Source organism: Crotalus tigris, unplaced genomic scaffold, assembly GCF_016545835.1.
Source record: "Crotalus tigris isolate CLP2741 ecotype Arizona unplaced genomic scaffold, ASM1654583v1 scf7180000018733.473104, whole genome shotgun sequence".
Lineage (NCBI taxonomy): Eukaryota > Metazoa > Chordata > Lepidosauria > Squamata > Viperidae > Crotalus > Crotalus tigris.
In genome coordinates this window covers 251,316-272,144 of record NW_024097173.1, presented here as the reverse complement: position 1 = coordinate 272,144, position 20,829 = coordinate 251,316, and the positions used below count along the sequence as shown (strand labels likewise).

General features: G+C 43.0%; 1 protein-coding gene across 3 annotated transcripts in view; it reads right to left on the bottom strand.

The window, feature by feature from the left end:
- LOC120313608 (mitogen-activated protein kinase kinase kinase 3-like) overlaps nt 1–20,829 on the bottom strand; it is a 118,088-nt gene that overhangs the window by 41,528 nt on the left and 55,731 nt on the right. For all 3 annotated transcript variants that reach the window (XR_005558190.1, XR_005558191.1, XM_039355688.1), the window contains exons 4-7: nt 15,022–15,065; nt 10,866–10,965; nt 6,978–7,091; nt 1,518–1,629 (exon numbers count right to left, since the gene is read on the bottom strand). Coding sequence is in view for 1 of the 3 variants with exons in the window: in XM_039355688.1 (XP_039211622.1) it covers nt 1,518–1,629; nt 6,978–7,091; nt 10,866–10,965; nt 15,022–15,065 (370 nt within the window). In the remaining 2 variants the exon portion in view is untranslated. The remainder of the gene's footprint in view (nt 1–1,517; nt 1,630–6,977; nt 7,092–10,865; nt 10,966–15,021; nt 15,066–20,829) is intronic.

The window sequence follows — 20,829 nt, the reverse complement described above, 5'->3', positions numbered from 1 at the left end:
TAGACTCTCTTGAATGGAGTCTAATTCTATTGGCTTTCAAAAGCCAATAGGAATTGTCCAGGCTGTCTCTGCCCTGCTGAGCCCGCCAAAAGTCCCATTCTGCAAACGGTGCTGCACCAGTCGAGTAGTCCTCGACTTACAACCGGTTGAGTAGTCCTCGACTTACGACCGGTTGGGGGTCGCGGCATTAAAAAGGTTGAGAACCACTGCTTTAGGGGTTCAAGGGATTAACTTCAAAGGAGAGATTTTATTGGTGGAAGAGCAGGGACTTAAATTTGCTCCACAAGCTTCTGAGAACAATCCTAGACATGGAACAGCCTTGGATATCTATATCATTCTTTGTGGAAGCTAAAAATATCAGACAGGATATTATTGATAGGAGAGAATATTTGTATCTCAGGATTGTAACATGGATGATAATATCTAGTTTAGTAATAAAACGTCGGCAAAAAAAAAAAAAAAAAAAAGCCACCAAGCTCAGAGAGCACCAAGGACCCCCACAATCCTCCTCCTCCTCATCTTCCTTTCCCTCTTCCTTCACTATCTCTTCTTCCTCCTTCTCCTCCTCCTCCTCTTCTCAGCAAACCCCACTTTCTTCCAGCACTCATGATGCTACCTAGTTGGGTTATGAAACATCCACAGGAAAGCAGCCAAGCTGAGAGAACACCAAGGACCCCACAGATAGAGTATTTCCAGGGTTAAAGGTCTCCCACTGGTCTGGAAGATGAGCTTATGGTTAGCCAGTAGGCCAGGGGTGTCAAACTCAATTTCATTGAGGGCCGCATCAGCATTGTGGTTGCCTTTGGGGGACCGGGTGGGTGTGGCCAGGGTGGGTGCGGCCTACTGGGTGGGCATGGATTGAGTGAGTGTGGCCTGATGGGTGGGCGTGGCCAGCTCTATATCGTTCGCATCAAGGGGGCCTGTGGGGGCCTGGGCAGGAGTGGGACAAATCTGAGAGTCTCTGGCAGAAGCGGGTGGGACCAAGGCAAGCGCCAAGGCATGGTCCATTTCTTCATTCCTCACAAAGGGTGACACCTCCCCAGCATGCACCCAGGGGGCGGGGCCAACGCGGCAGGGGCTGGTTCCTCGCTGTTTCCAGACGGCCTTGTGGAGCTAAGACTGAATGCGTTTCAGCATAGATGGCCACCACAAAACTGTACATTGGCTCCCAGCCAGCCTGGGCCAGGGCCAAGGCAGCGGGGGCCATTCCCTCACTGTTTCCAGGATGGCTTCGCGGGCCACATGAAACCACTTTGTGGGCCGCATCCAGGCCCTGGGCCTTGTGTTTGACATTTCTGCAGTAGTGTTTCTCCACCCCAGAGACTTTAAGATGAGTGGTCTTCAATTCCCAGAATTCTCCATGTTGGTTGGGGAATTCTGGAAGTTGAAGTCCACTCAGCTTGAAGCTGCCAAGTCGAGAAACACTGAAAGTTTAGGCTGAAGAGCACCCTCTATTCAGTTACAATAATGGGGTTCCTCAGAAGAACATGGTTACTGCACAACTTCATCACACCCACCTGTTGAATGCTTCCGTGTCCTCTCGGTGTCTTTGCACAGAGATCCCAGTATATCCCCCATTGATTTAGATATCCTCATCTCATGCTGCTTGGTGTTGTTGGGTTGCAGGAGCTACAAACAGAATAAAAATTGTTGGTAGGGCCCACCGAGCAACTGATAACTCAACTGTCCTGACTGTTGCAAGGAATAGCACTAGCACTAGGAAGAGCACTTAGACTTATATGTCACTTTATGGTACTTTACAGCCCTCTCTAAGCTGTTTTACAGAGTCAGCCTGTTGCCCCCCCCCCCAAATCTGGATCCTCATTTTATCGACCTCGGAAGGATGGAAGGCTAAGTCAACTTTTTTTTTTAATTAAAAAGTTTTATACAGTAGACAATATCCCAAAACCCACCCACCCCTAACCCTCCCCCCACTTCCCAGAGCTGAGTACAGGGTTACAAATTAATAATCAAATTCTAATTAACATTACCCAACTATATAAGTAACCAAATCCATAAAATACTTTAACTCCCATTTAAGATAAATATAAGCAAATTAAAACAAAAAGAATAATATAAACAAATCAATATTAATTAAACCATAGTAATACCAAATCTAAAATGAGTTATTATACTATCAGTACTAATCTAAAATTTACTCATAAGCTAAATGAAACTTTTTAATCCCATGTTTATTCTGAATATAATCTATCCATCTTCTCCAAACCGAAATATATCTTTCTTGTGTATGATCCTTCAAATAGGCAGAAATTTTTGCCATTTCTGCTAAATTTGACACCTTAAACATCCCATTTTTCTATAGTAGGCAAGGACTCTTTCTTCCAATATTGCCCTACCAATAACCTTGCTGCTGTTATTAAATTCAACATCAAATTAGTTCCTTTAACATCAAAATCTACAATAATACCCAACAAAAATAATTGAGGGGTAAACTTTATCTTTCTTTTAAAAATCTTTTGAATGTTCCACCAAATTTTAATCCAAAAAGCTTTTATATTTTTACAAGTCTACAAGGCTAAGTCAACTCTGAACTGGTTAGGATCGAACTCTTGGCAATGGGCAGAGTCAGCCTGCAATACCACATTCTAACCACTGCGCCACCACAGCTTTTTCATGGTACCACCATATCTCAGGAGGCTCCAGTGCTCAGTGAAAGAATCAAATAAGTGATCTATTTAAGTTGGCAGTGAGGGAAAAGCTGTGTAGCCCCTGCCTCAGGTCCCCTCGACTTATAACAGTTCATTTAGTGACCATTTAAAGTTACGACGGCACTGAAAAAAGGGGCTTAGGACTGTTTTTCACAGTTAGGTCCTTTGTAGCATCCCCACAGTCAAGTGATCCAAATTTTGACGCTTGGCAACTGGTTCATATTTAAGACCGTTGCAGCGTCCCAAGGTCATCTGATCATCTTTCTGAGACCTTTTGAAAAAAAAAAGCTAAGTCAAGAGGGAAGCTAGATTCCCTTAATGATTGTGTGAGTCATTGAACAACTGCAGTGATTCACTAAAGAGTCATAAAATCTGGTGTGACTTGCTTAACAACCATCTTGCTTAGCAACTAAAATGTCTGATCCCCAATTGTGGTTGTAAGTCAAAGACTTACCTGCTTTAAAAGAGTTAGGGTTGATTCTAATCTGCCTGAGCAGGGGGTTGGACTAGATGACCTCAAAGGTCCCTTCCAACTTTATTATTATTATTATTATTATTATTATTATTATTATTATTATTATGGATCATTGCAGTCAGCCAGATGTTCAGACTGAATTTGGCATTTTGTCTACCTATCGAGTCCTTACCCAGCACCTGGGATAGACAGATGTGGATGTTTGATGTTATTACGGATATCGTCGCAGGATGGAAGCATTTCCTAGTAAGGCCGCCTTTTGCAATTGACTAATAGCGAATTTGTCAATGCCAATGGTGTTCAAGTGGTGCTCCAGTTGTTTTGGAATTGCACCCAAGGAGCCTATGACTATTGGTACTACCCTTGCTTGCTTTTGCCACAGTCTTTCTATTTCTATTTGTAGGTCTTTGTATTTTGTTATCTTCTCCAGTTCTTTCTCTTCTATTCTGCTATCTCCAGGCACTGCCACGTCCACTATCCAGAATTTTTTGTCTTTCTTATCGACAATTGTTAAGTCTGGGGTGTTATGTTGCAGGTGCTTGTCTGTTTGAATTCTGAAGTCCCAGAGCAGTTTAATTTTATCATTTTCTATGACTTTCTCTATTTTATGATCCCACCAGTTCTTGCTTACAGGCAAATGATATTTCTTGTAGATCTTCCAATGCACCATTGTTGCTACTTTGTCATGCCGCTGCTTGTATTCAGTCTGTGCGATCTTGTTGTTGTTGTTGCTATTGTTGTTGTTGTTATTATTATTATTATTATGGATCATCGCACAGTCAGCCAGATGTTCAGACTGGATTTGGCATTTTGTCTACCTATTGAATCCTTACCCAGCACCTGGGATAGGCAGATGTGGATGTTTGATGGTATTACAGATATCATCGCAGGATGGAAGCAGTTCCTAGTAAGGCCGCCTTTTGCCATTGACTAATAGTGAATTTGTCAATGCCAATGGTGTTCAGGTTATTGTTGTTATTATTATTACTACAGTATATTCCGGCATATAGGGCGACCTGGCGTATAAGACGACCCCCTAGTTCAACGCCAGGTCGCAAGACGATCGACGCTGAGTCGCAAGATCATCGACGCCGAGTCGCATGCCTAGAAAGTCGTCTTATACACCGGAAACTATCTTATTTCTGGCGTATAAGACGACTCGGCGTATAAGACAACCCCTGTGTTCGGAGACTGTTTCGACACTATCAAAAGTTGTCTTATACGCCGGAATATACGGTATTTATTAAATAATGAGAGCTAGCTGGGATTGAGGCACAGTGGTATCCAGATGCTAAAAGCACATCCAAGGGATGCTAATAAAGGAATGCTAATTAGCATAAAACATTAATTACCTTTTACTTTATCTCATTTCATCTCACTCTGTTTCTTGTCTAGGCTCAAACTGCTCAGGGATTATGGCAACCTTGAACTCCAAAAAATGTTTCAGGAAGATTACTTTCTTCAGCATAGTCATTCAGAGACTGCTGGTTCAGAGGCAGTCCTCAACTTACAACGGTTCGTTTAATGACCATTGAAAGTTACAATAGCACTGAAAAAATTAGTATCTTATGACCCTATTTCAAACTTACAACTGTTGTAGCATCTTCATGGTCACATGATCAAAATTCAGACACTTGGCAACCAACTCGTATTTATGACGGTTTCAGTGTCCCAGAGTCACGTGATCCCCTTTTGCGACCTTCCGACAAGCAAAGTCAATGGAGAAGCCAGATCCACTTTACAACCATATGACTCACTTAACAACTGCAGGGACACGCTTAACAATGGCGGCAAGAAAGTTTGTGAAATGGGGTAAAACTCCCTTAAGAAATGTCTTGCTTAGCAACAGAAATTTTGGGCTTAATTTAGATCAGGGCTAGGCCACCTTGCCTCTTTTATGACTCATGGACTTCAACTCCCAGAATTCCTGAGCCAGCCATGCTGAGGGGAAAGGGAGAGGTTTCCAAGCTGAGCCCTGCTGGCTCAGGAATTCTGGGAGTTGAAGTCCATGAGTCATAAAGCGGCCTAGGCCTAGGCCAGGGGTAGGCAACCTTGGCTCTTTTATGACTCGTAGACTTCAACTCCCAGAATTCCTGAGCCAGCCATGCTGAGGGGAAAGGGAGAGGTTTCCAAGCTGAGCCCTGCTGGCTCAGGAATTCTGGGAGTTGAAGTCCATGAGTCATAAAGCGGCCTAGGCCTAGGCCAGGGGTAGGCAACCTTGGCTCTTTTATGACTCGTAGACTTCAACTCCCAGAATTCCTGAGCCAGCCATGCTGAGGGGAAAGGGAAAGGTTTCCAAGCTCAGCCATGCTGGCTCAGGAATTCTGGGAGTTGAAGTCCACCAGTCATAAAAAAGCCAAGGTTGCCTACTTCTGGCACTCTGGTTTTACTTGATGCATTCCTTCATGAGACAGTTGGGGAAGAAGGCAGCCAGTTGCTAACCCATGCACTCACTTGGTGCCCCTGGAACCAGGCAATCGCAGTTCAGAGTTGTAGTAGGGAGAGGAAATGCTGGTGGTCCTCGACTTATGACCTCAACGGAACCCAAAATTTCTGTTCCTAAGCAAGACAACTCTTAAGTGAGTTTTGCCCCATTTTACAACCTTTTTTGCCAGAGAGATTAATCACTGCAGCTGCACTGCAATAATAACATATTGATTAAGTAAATCTAATTAATGCCAGCTCTAGCAGAGATCAAAAACTGAGCTTCCCAACAATGGGAACTAAGACTGAATATTGGGGACAAGAAGGAAGGAAGGAAGGGAGGAAGGGAAGGAGGGAGGAAGAGGAGAAGGGAAAAAGAAGAGAGGGAAGAAGGGGGAGAAGGAAGAAATAAGGGAGTGAGGGAAGGGGGAAGAAGCAGGGTGGGAGGGAGGAAGAAAATAAGGGAGGGAGGAGGGAAAAAGAAGAGAGAGAGGGAAGGAAGGAAGAAAGGAGAGGGAGGGAGGGAGGCAGGAAGGAAGAAGGGAGGGAGGGAGGAGAGAGAGAGGCAGGAAGGAAGGAGAGAGGGAAGGAAGGAAGGGCAGGGAGGCAGGAAGAAAGGAGAGGGAGGGAGGGAGGCAGGAAGGAAGGAAGAAGGGAGGGAGGGAGGGAGGGAGAGAGGCGGAAGGAAGGAAGGAGAGGGAAGGAAGGAAGGAGAGGGAGGGAGGAAAGAAGAAGGGAGGGAGGGTGGGAGAGAGGCGGAAGGAAGGAAGGAGAGGGAAGGAAGGAAGGAGAAGGAGGGAGGAAGGAAGAAGGGAGGGAGGGAGAGAGGGAGGCAGGAAGGAAGGAAGGAGAGAGGGAGGAAGGAAGGAAGGAAGGAGAGAGGGAGGAAGGAAGGAAGGAGATATTTCTTAAAGCAGAGATTGGACAACTACAGTAAATAGGGTGTCCTGCTTCCCTTTCATCTCTGCTATTCTGTTAGCTTCCCCACTGACTTTGTTTGTCAGAAGGTCTTGCAAAAAGGAATCATATGATCCCGGGACACTGCCACTGTCATAAATATGAGTCAGTTGCCAAGCCTCTGAATTTTGATCATGTAACCAGTGATCATACATGCATGTGAAAAATGGCCATGGGTTTCTTTTTCCAGTGCAGCCGTAAATTCGAACAGTCATGCAATGAACGCTCGTAAGAGAAGGACTACCTGTAAAACACAATTTCCCATACAAATGAAAGTCTGAGGGAGGGGGGGGGTTTCCTTCTAACTTTTGCAATCATCAAAATAGGCAAGTTTTTTTCCACTCCTTTGGACAACCACATGGCCTTTTGCTTGGCACACAAACAAAAGGGGGCAAAAATAAAAAAAATAAATTAAAAAAAAAACTGAAAAGAAAGAACGAAACAGGTCTAACATTTGTTTCTTTTGGAGTTTTCACAAACACCCTCAAGCTTTTCAGGGAAGGGCTGAGGTCCAAGCGTTCCACTGCTCGGTCCAAATCTTCCTGTGACTTCAGGGGGACCAGGAGCTGGAAAAAGATTGAACAAACACAGGACACAGGCAGCTGAGTTGCAAACAAGGGAAGAGAGAGGAAGTGGCTGAAGGCCAGAGGGGGTGGGGGATGTGGGGGGGGGGGAGCTTGGGAACAACAGGGGTTTGGGGCCGCTGAGCCCAGGACCGTGCAAAGCCATTTGGAGGTTTCTACTGGAAAGCAGAAACAAACATTGGGGGCTGCAAGCTTTTATTCCATCATAACACTCCCTCAAGGAAGAACTCAACAAAAGTTATCCAAACAAATTACTTAGGAAAGGATTGCCACCAAATGCCTCTCCTTCTGCTAAAAGACCTGGACTGCGCTGAATAAATCCAGGTAGTCCTCCATTTATGACCCCAAAACTTCTGTTGCTAAGTGAGGCGGTGGTTAAATGGGTTTTGCTCCATTTTATGACTTTCCTTGCCACCGTTGTTAACTGAATCACTGCAAATTAGTAAATTAGTAACGCGGTTGTTAAGTGAATCCCCACTGACTTTGCTTGTCACAAAGTCACCAAAGGGGATCGCATGACCCCGGGACACGGCAACGGTCATAAGTATGAGTCAATTGCCAAGCGTCTGAATTTAAATCATGTAATCAAAAGGATGCTGCATGGTCGTAACTGTGAAAAACGGTCGTAAGTCACTTTTTTCAGTGCCGTTGTAACTTTGAACGGTTACTAACTGGACTGCTGTAAGTCAAGGACTACCTGGATGTGTGTATAGGTAGTCCTCGACTTACAACCATTCATTTAGTGACTGTTCAAAGTTACAACAGAACTGAAAAAAGGGACTTGTGACTGTTTTTCACACTTACGCCTGTTGCAGCATCCCCTTGGTCCTGTGATCAAAATTTGGATGCTTATTTATGACGGCTGCAGTGTCCTGGGTCATATGATCACTTTTGGTGACTTTCTGACAAGCAAAGTTACTGGGAGAAGCCAGATTCACTTAATAACCAGGTTACTAATGTAACAACTGCAGTGATAACAATTGTGTCAAGGCAATGAGGCAAAATTGACTTAACAATGGTCTTGCTCACCGATGGAAATTGCAGGCTCAGTCGGGGTCGTAAGCTGAGGATTACCTTTATAGAACTGTGAAGCATGCTCTGTGAGGGGATTTCTAGGTGGTACACAATGGAACACAACTACAACAAATGGGGATTCCCATTGTGTCTTTTGATATCCTTCAATTTCTTCTCAAGCTGTAGAGCAGGGGTACTCAAACTTGGCCCTTTTATGACTTGTGCCTGGCTGAGGAATTCTGGGAGTTGAAGTCCACAAGTCATAAAAGGGCCATGTTTGAAGACCCCTGTTTGTGGACTTCAACTCCCAGAATTCCTCAGCCAGACACGCTGGCTGAGGAATTCTGGGAGTTGAAGTCCACAAGTCATAAAAGGACCATGTTTGAAGACCCCTGTTTGTGGACTTCAACTCCCAGAATTCCTCAGCCAGACACGCTGGCTGAGGAATTCTGGGAGTTGAAGTCCACAAGTCATAAAAGGGCCAAGTTTGAAGACCCCTGCTGTAGAGCATCAGCCATTCTCCTCAGCAAAGGTCTGATTGAAGATTCCTATACAGGAAATAGAAATTAAACTGAGATTAGTATCATCTGTCCATTCCTAGCCAGACCAGAATCAGTGGCAGAGTTCAGTTTAACCTGGTAGGGGGAGGTGTATTCCAAAGAAGGCTCTTTTCCAGCAATAGGAATCAAGAATTAAATTTACGTTCTTAAGATTGCTCTGCAATTTATCTCTCCTGATATGCATTCCCTACTTGGAATTTGTTTAACCACTTTTCTCTGGCAATCGGCTGCCAATGTCTTCCATGACTGCCTCTCTCTCCTTGGAATGCCCATTAATCTTTCAAAATCTGGAAATAAAATATACTACAGCCTTCCTCCTTTTTCCCACAGACCCACATAGCCAGCCTCAAAAGACCCCAGATTAAAAAGTATGCTTGGCGCACCCTTGGTCTTGCCTTCTGCCTGTTGCCAAAATTGGAGAAAAACTGGATTTCTCATGCCAGCAAAATTGTCTTGTGCACGGACAGTCTCCACCAGATACTGGCCTAAATTTAGATGCATGCAAACTGGAGTTTGTTGGCACGTTGCAAATTCAGGAAACAAGCACAGCTTTCCTGAATCTTGGACACTGAATAAGTACATTAATATAAGGCAGGAAGGTAGCAAAAACTGCCAAATGCTGACTCAAGGCTTTGCTTCTCTACATGTTTAAAACAGGACGTAAGTCCACGAAGTTAAAGGGACTGTGTAAAGGGGAAGAAACTGAGATATCAATGCAGTTCCCAAACAAAGTTTACTCTCTGAAAAGCACCACCCCAGAATAAAAGGAATTTCAAAACTAAAAGTGTTCCCCAAGTTTACTTACTTATTTTTCATGGATCATTCAGAACTTCCAACTGGGCAGAACATTTATTGCAGTGGTTCTCAACCTGTGGGTCGGGACCCCATTTGGGGTCGAACGACCATTTCATGGGGGTCGCCAAACAACGCAGTCTGCCATTTTTTCCCCCCTTTTCCTTAGCTGTGCTACTCCCTTTTATTCTATTGGCTTTTGAAAGCCAATAGAATAGACTCTCTTGAATAGAATCTAATTCTATTGGCTTTCAAAAGCCAATAGGAATTGTACCAAGCTGTCTCTGCCCTGCTGAGCCTGCCAAAAGTCCCATTCTGCAAACAGTGCTGCACCAGTTGAGTAGTCCTCGACTTACGACCGGTTGAGTAGTCCTCGACTTACGACCGGTTGGGGGGGGGGGTCGCGGCATTAAAAAGGTTGAGAACCACTGATCTATTGGATAAAGCAGGTGTGTCCAACCATGGCAACTTTCAGACCTGTGGACTTCAATCCCCAGAATTCCTCAGCCAGCATGGCTGGCTAGGGGATTCTGGGAGTTGAAATCCACCCATCTTACAGCATGCCGGCTGGGGGATTCTGGGAGTTGAAGTCCACCCATCTTAAAGCATGCTGGCTGGGGGATTCTGGGAGCTAAAGTCCACCCATCTTACAGCATGCCGGCTGGGGGATTCTGGGAGTTGAAATCCACCCATCTTAAAAAGCATGCTAGCTGGGGGATTCTGGGACTTGAAGTCCACCCACCTTAAAGCATGCTGGCTAGGGGATTCTGGGAGTTGAAGTCCACCCATCTTAAAGCATGCCGGCTGGGGGATTCTGGGAGTTGAAATCCATCCATCTTAAAAGCCTGCCGGCTGGGGGATTCTGGGAGCTAAAGTCCACCCATCTTAAAGCATGCCGGCTGGGGAATTCTGGGAGTTGAAATCCACCCATCTTAAAGCAGGCCAGCTGGGGGATTCTGGGAGTTGAAGTCCACCCATCTTAAAGCATGCCGGCTGGGGGATTCTGGGAGTTGAAATCCATCCATCTTAAAAGCCTGCTGGCTAGGGGATTCTGGGAGTTGAAATCCACCCATCTTAAAAAGCATGCTGGCTGGGGGATTCTGGGAGTTGAAGTCCACCCATCTGAAAGCATGCCGGCTGGGGGATTCTGGGAGTTGAAGCCCACAAATCTCAAAGTTTCAATGTTGGATAGCCCTCGCTAGAGACAGGACACCTCTCTAAACTTTGGAAGTACTTTCTGCAAGGGCTTTTAAAATATATTTGTCTTGGAGTTTGTGAGGTGAGCGGGGATCTGAAGAAAGGAGGACCAAAAAAAATATTGTCCCATCTTATTGCTGTCACATTCCCCACGAAGAGCGAGAGACAGAAAAAGAAGCAACATATAAGGTACCTCATTGTCAGCATAATGCAAATCCATCAACTGCCCAAAAGCATCCATGACTTTTTGCAAAACATCTTTGAACTTAACCGGCCTCGGGAACTGGATAATCCTGCAGAACGAGGATGCATTTGTGAAAACAGTTAAAATCACCCTACCAATATTGTACAGATAGTCCTGACTTACAACAGTTTGTTTAGTGACCGTTCGAAGTTACAAAGGTCATTAAAAGTGACTTATGACTGTTTTTCACACAACTGTTGCAGCATCCCCAGGGTCATGCAATTAAAATTCAGATACCTGTCAGCTGACACGTATTTATGACGGCTGCAGTGTCCCTAGGTCACGTAATCCTCTTTTGTGATGAGCAAAGTCAATGGAGAAGTCAGATTCACTTATGACTAACTTAACAACTGGAGTGATTCACTTAAAGTACAAGAAAAGTTGTAAAATGGGGCCAGACTCACTTAACATGTCTCACACAGCAAGAAAAGTTGTGGGATCAATTGAGGACTTCCTGTGTACTTTTTGTAACAGCAGGCTCTTGTACACAAAGGCAAATAAAATCTCTGTGACTGAGGCTTACTTATAGCTGGTCCTCGACTTATTACTGTAAGGCAGTGTTTCTCAACCTTGACAATTTTAAGGCATGTGGACTTCAATTCCCAGAATTCCACAGCCAGCAATGCTGGCTGTGGAATTCTGGGAGTTGAAGTCCACATGCCTTAAAATTGTCCAGGTTGAGAAACACTGCTATAAGGGAGCCCAAAATTTCTGTTGCTAAGCAGGACAATTATTAAGGGAGCCGTTCCCTAATTTATGACCTTTTCAAAGCAAATCAGATGTTGTTGTTAAGCAGATTAGTGCAGTTGTTAACTGAATCATATTGTTGTTAAGTGAATTTTCTTCCCCCACTGTCTTTGCTTGTGGGAAGCTAGCTGGGAAACTCACAAAAGGGGGTCACATGACTCCGGGATGCTGCAACTGTCATAATACATGCCAGTTGCCAAACAATTTTGGTCACATGACCAAGGGAATGCTGCAATGGTAGTAAATGTGAAAACCGAGCACAATTCACTTATTTTAGTTTAGTGGTAACTTCATGGCCACTAAATGAATGGTTGTAAGTTGAGGGCTATCTATAATGTTGTGAATGTGTAGTGAGTTATGTTAGAATGGTTCTGCTGAATGTCAAGGAAAGCCCCACTTTCCAGGCCCTGGAAAACCAGAATATTTATCAAGAATATGGTCTCCTTTCCCCCATGATCTCATGGACATTTAGACTGCTTACAGAATTCTGATGTAAGCTACAGACAATCCTTGACTTATGTCCATTCATTTAGCGACTGTTCAAAGTTATGACCCCTAAAGTGACTTTATACCACTTTATAAAACCTTAGTAAGGCCACACCTGGAATACCATATCCAGTTTTGGTCACCACACTACAAAAAAGATGTTGAGACTTTGGAAAAAGTGCAGAGAAGAGCAACTGAGATGATCAAAAGCCTGGAGATAAAAACATATGAAGAACGGCTGCAGAACTTGGGTGTATCCAGTTTAATGAAAAGAAGGAGTAGGGGGGACATGATAGCAGTATTCCAATATTTGAGGGGCTACCACAAAGAAGAGGAAGTCAAGCTATTTTCCAAGGCACCTGAAGGCAGGACAAGAAGCAATGGATGGAAACTAATCAAGGAGAGAAGCAACCTAGAACTAAAGAGAAACTTCCTGACAGTTAGAACAATTAATCAGGGGAACAACCTGCCTCCAGAAGTGGTGAATGCTCCAACACTGGAAGTTTTTAAGAAGAGACTGGACAGCCATTTGTCTGAAATGGTATAGGGTTTCCTGCTTGAGCAGGGGGTTGGACTAGAACAGGGCTTTTCAACCTTTTCACCCACTGTACCACTTTTAGGATATGGCAACATCTGAATACCACCAGTCGCCTAGCAAGGTGTCAAAAACTTGATGACCCCCCCCAAAAAAGGAAAAAAGTGATAAAGTACAGGTAGTCCTCGACTTACAACAGTTCGCCTAGTGACTGTTCGAAGTTACACTGGCACTGAAAAAAGTGCCCAAGCCACAGCCGAGCAAGACAGCACCCGGCGACGCTCTTCCTCCTGTCTGAGGTTTTCATTGTTGTGAGCATTTCTGTTGGGGATTGGCAGCGGGGGTGGGGAGGGGGGTATTTGGTTTTTATTCCCCCCGTCTGCTGGGTGATTGCAGCAGGTTTTGGTCACTTCACATGACCCTGGGACACTGTGACCGTCATAAATATGAATCCGTTGCCAAGCATCTGAATGTAAATCACAAGACCTGGAGATGCTGCAACATTCCAGCTGATCGATGCTTCTTCTGGGCTCAGCAGAAGCCCCAGAATCAGTGCTGCTTTCCAGCTGATCGGCACTTCTTCTGGGCTCAGCGGAAGTGCCAGGATCAGTGCTGCTTTCCAGCTGATTGGTGCTTCTTCTGGGCTCAGCAGAAGCACCAGGATCAGCGCAGAGCTCCAGCTGGAGCCTGGCGCTGATCCTGGCGCTTCCGCTGAGTCCTGACAGCCCTGCAGCTCCAGCCCTCTCTTGCTCAGGCTTGTGCGTTGCTGCCACCAGTTCAGCTCCTTCCCCTCCCCCACTACCCCTTTTCTAGGATTGTCACGTACCACCTGCCAGATGCCAATGTACCACAGGTGGTACCCATACCACTGGTTGAAAAGCCCTGGACTAGATGATCTCCAAGGTCCCTTCCAGATCTATTCTGATTGACTGACTGACTTACAATTGATACTTGCACTTACAATCATTGCAGTGTCCCCAGTGGACATATGATTGTGATTTAAACTCTTGTGCAAATGGTGTATATATTTACATCAGTCTTGGGGTCACATGATGCCCCTCTTGAGACCTGTCCATCCAGTTTCCAACAAACAAAATCAATGGGGGAAGCAGTCTGATTAGCCTAATAACTATAGCAAAAAAAGGTGCAAAATTATAAGATAAGATGAGATAAGATAAATCTTTATTGTCATTTTCTACTATGAGCACACTGGCCCACATTAAAAATGAAATTCTGCTACCTGCTCTCAAAAGAAAGTATATAAAATTGAGGGCATTGCTTAGCAATAGAAGTTCCAATCCCAACTGTGGTCATAAATCAAGGACTATCCGTATGTCAGAGGAAAATGGCACCTGTGTAGCAAGAAAGGGAATCTTCATATCTGCTTAACTGTATCATGGAAAATATAATACAGGTGGTTCTCGACTTACAAGGGTTTATTTAATGACCGTTCAAAGTTACAGCGGCACTGAAAAAAGTGAATTATGGCCATTTTTCACACTTACGACCATTGCAGCATCCCCACAGTCACATGATCAAAATCCAAACACTTGGCTACTGACTCATTTTTATGACGGTCGCAGCGTCCCTGACTTATGTGACCCCCTTTTGCGACCATCTGACAAGAAAAGTCAATGGGGAAGCCAGATTCACTTAACAACCGGGTTGCTAACTCAGCAACTGCAGCGTTTCACTTAACAACGGTGGCAAACAATGGGGCAAAATTCACTTAACAACTGTCTCATTTTGCGACAGAAATTTTGGGCACGATTGTGGACTACTTGTAGTAGTTGCGCCTTATTATCCAACGCTGAGAAATTCTGTCCTTCCACTCAATTCTTAACTAAGCGAATGCATTTAATACATTGGCATAACTGCATTTTAATCTTATTGCCAGAATGCAGAATGTAAGCTGCTCAGAGTCATTTGCTGAGTAATGATTTGGATTTTAACTGAAATGCTTTGTGTTTTGTTTTTTGGTTCCATCTACTGTTCACTACCCAGAGTTGCAAAATTGATTGGTAGGGCCACATTCAATATTTTAAATTAAATTAAATTTAATTGATTACTTTTCAAAGGGAATGGCATGTAATCATGAGAGAATAAATAAAAAATATTGCCAACATCTCAGTACTATATAATTATTTTGTAGGGATACTTGAAGGGGGACAACTTTCTGACGAAAACAATCAAACAAGGGAAAGAATGTTGGGTTTATTTACTTATGAGTTATGGTTTTTAAGGTTCAGCAAAAACAAGCAAAATATCTAAACCTGACAGACCCAGGTCCAGGGATCTATAGGGGGGAAATTTAATGAAAAAATAAAATAGATATACCTTTTTTCTCCATCATGCTCAAACTTGATCCTGGCATTCCGCAACTATGGAAGAAAAGGAGACAGAAAACCATTAAATATAGATAGATAGATAGATAGATAGATAGATAGATAGATAGATAGATAGATAGACGGATGGATGGATGGATGATAAATAGATGATGGATGGATGATAGAGAGGGATGGATGATACAGAAATAAAATAGCTGAGATAGCTAGCTAGCTAGCTAGCTAGCTAGCTAGATAATGATAGAGATATGATATATATATATATATATATATATATATATATATATATATATATATATATATATAGGGAGAGAGAGATGGATGGATGATAAAATAGTAGATAGAGAGATAGATAGATAGGTAGGTAGGTAGATAGGAAGGAAGGAAGGAAGCTAGTTATGGATTAATGGATAGAGTAAGAAATGATAGATAGATATAGATAGATAGATAGATAGATAGATAGATAGATAGATAGATAGATAGATAGATAGACAGGCACAGACAAACAGACAGATCGATAGATAGAAAGAGAGAGATGATAGATATGATAGAGAGAGGTATGGATTGATGATAGAGTGAGAGATAATAGTTGATAAAAAAAGATGGTGGATGAGATGATAGATGGATGCATGAATGGGTAGATAAATATGGATGGATAGATAAAACAGGCAGGTGATAGGTGATACACAATAGCTAGATAGCTAGATGATAGGTAAATGATAGAGTAAGAGATAACAGATAGCTGATAAAGAGATAGAGATAGATAGATGATAATAGGTAGATAATAGAGATAATGGTTGAAAGAGAGAGAGAGAGACAGATAGACAGACAGTTCTTCTGCTCTTCTCATGTTACCAGGTCTTAACTATTCAGTCTCAGCTTCAATTCATCCATCACCCTCTTTCCTTGTTTGGTATCTGTAATATCTTGCAGCCCATCCTCCCAAATAGGATTAAGGATAAAATAACACATAGGGCATGTTTAAAATAGACGAAAGTCTCTATTGCTTGAAAGCAAAAAAAAAATTTCTAGTGATAATTTGCTTGTCTTTCAAAAATGTTTGAGCAGGACCATCCTACAGGACATGACCACTGAAGTAAAGACGAGGATAAAGAAAGCCCGAACAGCATTCTTCAAAATGAAAAAGGTCTTCTGCAGTCACGATATAAGCCTAAGACTGAAAATCAGGCTTGTCAGATGCTATATTTTTCCTATCCTGCTCTATGGAGTAGAGAGTTGGTCTCTGACAGAAGGCCACCTGAAGAGACTAGAAGCATTTCAAATGTGGATTGACAGGCGGCTGTTACGTATAAGCTGTGTTGACAAGATCAGAAATGAGGAGGTGATAAGCCGCCTGGGAAAGCCAAGGAAAATCATTAAAACAATTAAAAAACAAAAATTAGAATATTTCGGACATGTGATGCAACACCCAGAAAAATACGGCATACTCCATTTAATCCTCCAGGGCAGTGTTTCCCAAACTTGACAATTTTAAGGCATGTGGACTTCAACTCCCAGAATTCCACAGCCAGCGTGCTGGCTGTGGAATTCTGGGAGTTGAAGTCCTCATGCCTTAAAATTGTCAAGTTTGGGAAACACTGCTCCAGGGAAAGATGGAAGGCAAACGAGGTCCAGGCAGAAGAAGAACATCATGGCTTCAAAATCTAAGGGACTGGTTTGGACAAAACTCAGCAGCACTTTTTCGTGTGGCTGCTGATAAAAACAGGATCGCCAACATCCAATAACGGATATGGCACAAGAAGAAAAAGGACCATCCTATAATTTTTATTTCTGCAGGACCCAGTAAAGACCCCTCCCATTGGCAAACGTTTAAAAAATACTTCTGGTGCTGAATCAGCTGGTTGACTGCTCCGATAACATAATGCAACAAACTAGGGTTTGATTTAGCATGCTATGTGAACTTGCTTTCTCTCTTAACGAAAGAAAGCTCTGCAAACTAACAGAACAATGCAATCTTGACGTTCTTTTCTTCTGGGTCTCATGGAAAAAGACTTGGGGGAAAAAATTGAAACTCTGATTTTATATATGTTGACAGCAGCAAGACTACTCTACACATAAAAATGGAAGGATGTTTCGATTCCCACTATGGATGAATGGATACAAAAGTTGATGGAGTTAGTAGAGATGTCTAAACTGATAAAAATTGTTTTGATAAAACAAAAAAATATAAGAACTTTTGTTTCTACTTGGAAACCACTTCTGGACTTTATGCACGAGGTGGGAAAAAAATGATGCTTTGATTTTGGGTTTTACTGATTAGACTGATTTGTTGATATAGAAATGGCTAGTTCATACTACTATAGAAATGTAAAAAGTTGAGATTTGATTTTAATGTCTTATTTTACTGCGACAAAAGGAAGTCAATACCTTTTTTTCTTTCCCCTTTTCCCCACACTTCTCTTTTTTTCCCTCCCCCTTAACTTTGTTCCCTACTATTTGCTTTTGTATTTTCATATTTTATATTATGTTAATAAAATAAATAGACAATTTTGCTGTTCCCCAAGCAGGGAGTTTTGGAAAAATGTATCCATTTCTTGTAAACTAGAAGCATAAAAGTGAAAAGTGCTCGGTAAAATCCACAACTGATTGGAGAATTAGGTGGGACCACTATTCTTAAAAGTTTGGGGTTTTTTTTTTTTTTGTTACGGAGAATTAAATTACAACTTTATCTCTCTCTCTCTTTTCTCCCTCTGGTTTCTTTTTGGGGTGGAAAAAGTGCATCCTATATTTGGGAGTGTACATTGTTTGCCAAGATCAGCCACACACTGCTGGTATCTAAACAGGAGAATTCCTAGAGGAGCAAAATGGATGACGCCTTTTCCTGAAAACTCTTCTTATCTTTTACTTGAGGTTTATCCAGAACATGATTAGCAGTTTCCATGCTTCCATTCTATGCGCCTGAAAATATGTTGTGGCAGTGAGGAAGTTTCAGTTCAACGGCTATTTATGTGGAAATATGCGCGTCTTTATTAAAAAGATCACATCCTAATGTGGCAAAATGGACCGCATCAATAACTGGCTGAAGTTGATTGATTTCAGAATAACAGAGTGGGAAGGGACCTTGGAGGTCATCTAGTCCAGCCCCCTGCTCAAGCAGGAGACTTTATACCATTTCAGACAAATGGCTGTCCAATCTCTTCTTAAAATCTTCCAGTGATGGAACACTCACAACGTCTGGAGGCAGGTTGTTCCACTAATTAATTGTTCTGACTAACAGGAAAATTCTCCTTAGTTCTAGGCTGGTTCTCTCTTTAATTATCTCTCATCGATTGCTTCTTATCTACTTTCAGGTGCTTAGAAGAGGATGACTCCCTCCTCTCTGTGATAGCCCCTCAAATATTGTAAGACTGCCATCATGTCACTCCTAGTTGTTCTCTCCACTAGTCCACGGGTAGGCCACCTTGGCTCTTTTATGACTCGTGGACTTCAATTCCCAGAATTCCTGAGCCAGCATGGCTCAGCTTGGAAACCTCTCCCTTTCCCCTCAGCATGGCTGGCTCAGAAATTCTGGGTGTTGAAGTCCACAAGTCATAAAGCGACCTAGGCCTAGGCCAGAGGTAGGCAACCTTGGCCCTTTTATGAATCATGGACTTCAACTCCCAGAATTCCTGAGCCAGCCATGCTGAGGGGAAAGAGAGAGGTTTCCAAGCTGAGCCATGCTGGCTCAGGAATTCTGGGAGTTGAAGTCCACGAGTCATCAAAGAGCCGAGGTTGCCTACCCCTGCACTAGACTAACCTTCCCCGTTCTTGCAACCATTCTTCATGTGTTTTAGCCTCCAGCCCCCTGATCATCCTTGTTGTTCTTCTCTGCACTCTTTCCAGAGTCTCAACATCTTTTTTATAGTGTGTTGACCAAAACTGGATGCCATATTCCAAGTGTGGCCTTACTAAGACTTTATACAGCAGTGCTAGTTCCTCATGTGATTTATGATTCTATACCTCTGTTATTGTAACAAAAATTCCAAATTCAGCTGATTCCCATCAATAATTGGAAATCAGCTGAATTTGGTGGGTCACTAAACTGGGTCATCACTGTGGATTCACTTAAGTGATAGATCCCTTGGAGTTCCTGAGCTATATCTGTTGAAACAGGAGTGTCTCTTAAACACCGATGAAACAGAGGACCCTAATCTATTTCCTACCAGCTATCATTGCTTGTATGGATGTTACGTTATTCTCTGTGGCTGAGCTGAGGAATTCTCCAATTGGCAAAAAACAGCATTGACAGCATGGCTCGATAGATAGTTCTCGACTTACCACCAGAACTGAGGCCAGCGTTTTCATTGCCAAGCAAGACAGTTGTTAAATGAGTTTTATCCCATTTTATGACCTTCCTTGCCACTGTTGTTAAGTGAATCACTGCAATTGTTAGTAACATGGTTGTTAAGTTAATCTGGCTTCCCTATTGGCTTTGCTTGTCAGAAGGTCACAAAAGGGAGTCACGTGATCCTGGGACACTGCGACTGTCATAAACGTGAGTCAGTTGTCAAGCCTTTGAGTTTTGATTAGTTAGCTACACAGATGCTGCAACGGTCGTAAGTGTGAGAAAACGGTTTTAAATCACTTTTTTCAGTGCTTTTGTAAGTTTGAACTGTCACTGAATGAACTCTTACCTGTAGTGAGAAAACCAAAGAGATTTTGTCAGATTTGCGAGGTAGTCCAAACAGGAAATATTTGTGGAGTGTATTTACAACTGCTGCAGCACCCCTGTGATGGAATATACTGTGGCCCAGATTCCCAAAAGGGAGGGGCTGCATTCCGGAGGAGCAAGAAGGCAACTCAATTCAGATAGTTTCTGTGAGTGAAAGAGGGTGAAGATGGCTCCTCCCTAATAATTCCCAAAGTTTATAGGTAGCATGCTTTAGTGTGACAAGAGTCTTATAAAATAGATAGGCAATAGACAGGTAGATAATTGAGAAAGATAACAGATAGTTGAGAGAGAGAGAGAGAGAGAGAGAGAGAGAGAGAGAAAGAGAGGGAGAAAGAGAGAGAGAGAGAGAGAGAGAGAGAGAGAGAGAGAGGGGGGGGGGATGGATGGGCAAACAGACAGGAAGATAGAGACAGAGACAGACAGATAAATAGATAATAGAGAGACCGACAGATAATAGGTACGTAAGTAGGTAGAGAGAGACAAATAGGTAGGTTAGTAGATAGATAGATGATAGATAGATAAAGATAGACAGACAGACAGACAGACATGTAGACAGATAGACAGACAGATAGATAGATAGAGACAGACAGACAGGCAGACAGAGAAACAAACAGACAGACTATAAGTGAGAAACAATAAAGAAATTGGTCTGAAGGAAGCACAACACATTTTTCTTTGTTTTGGGATCGTGTGATCCCCATCTGCAACTTTCCCAAGCAGAATCAACGTGGGAAGCCAGAGTCACTTTAACGACCGAATCATTCATTTAACAACTGCAGGGATTCGCTTGATAACCACAGCAAAAAAAAAAAAGGTTGCAAAATTGGCTGTGACTCCCTTAACAGCTGCCCTACCTAGCAGCGTAAATTCTGATCCCAGTCGTGGTCGTAAGGGGAGGACTATCTATACCTTGAAATGCAAGTCTACAAACCTTTTCCCTGCAAATCATCTGTGATAGTTTTCATCTGTGGTCTTCCCTATTTAATCCACTTCTAAGAGATTTCCTGAAAAGACACTCTAAATGAGAGATGGGGAACTGTGACCCCCTTTATGACTTGTGGACTTCAGTTCCCAGAATTCCTGAGCCAGCTATCCTGGCTCAGGAATTCTGGGAGTTGAAGTCCACAG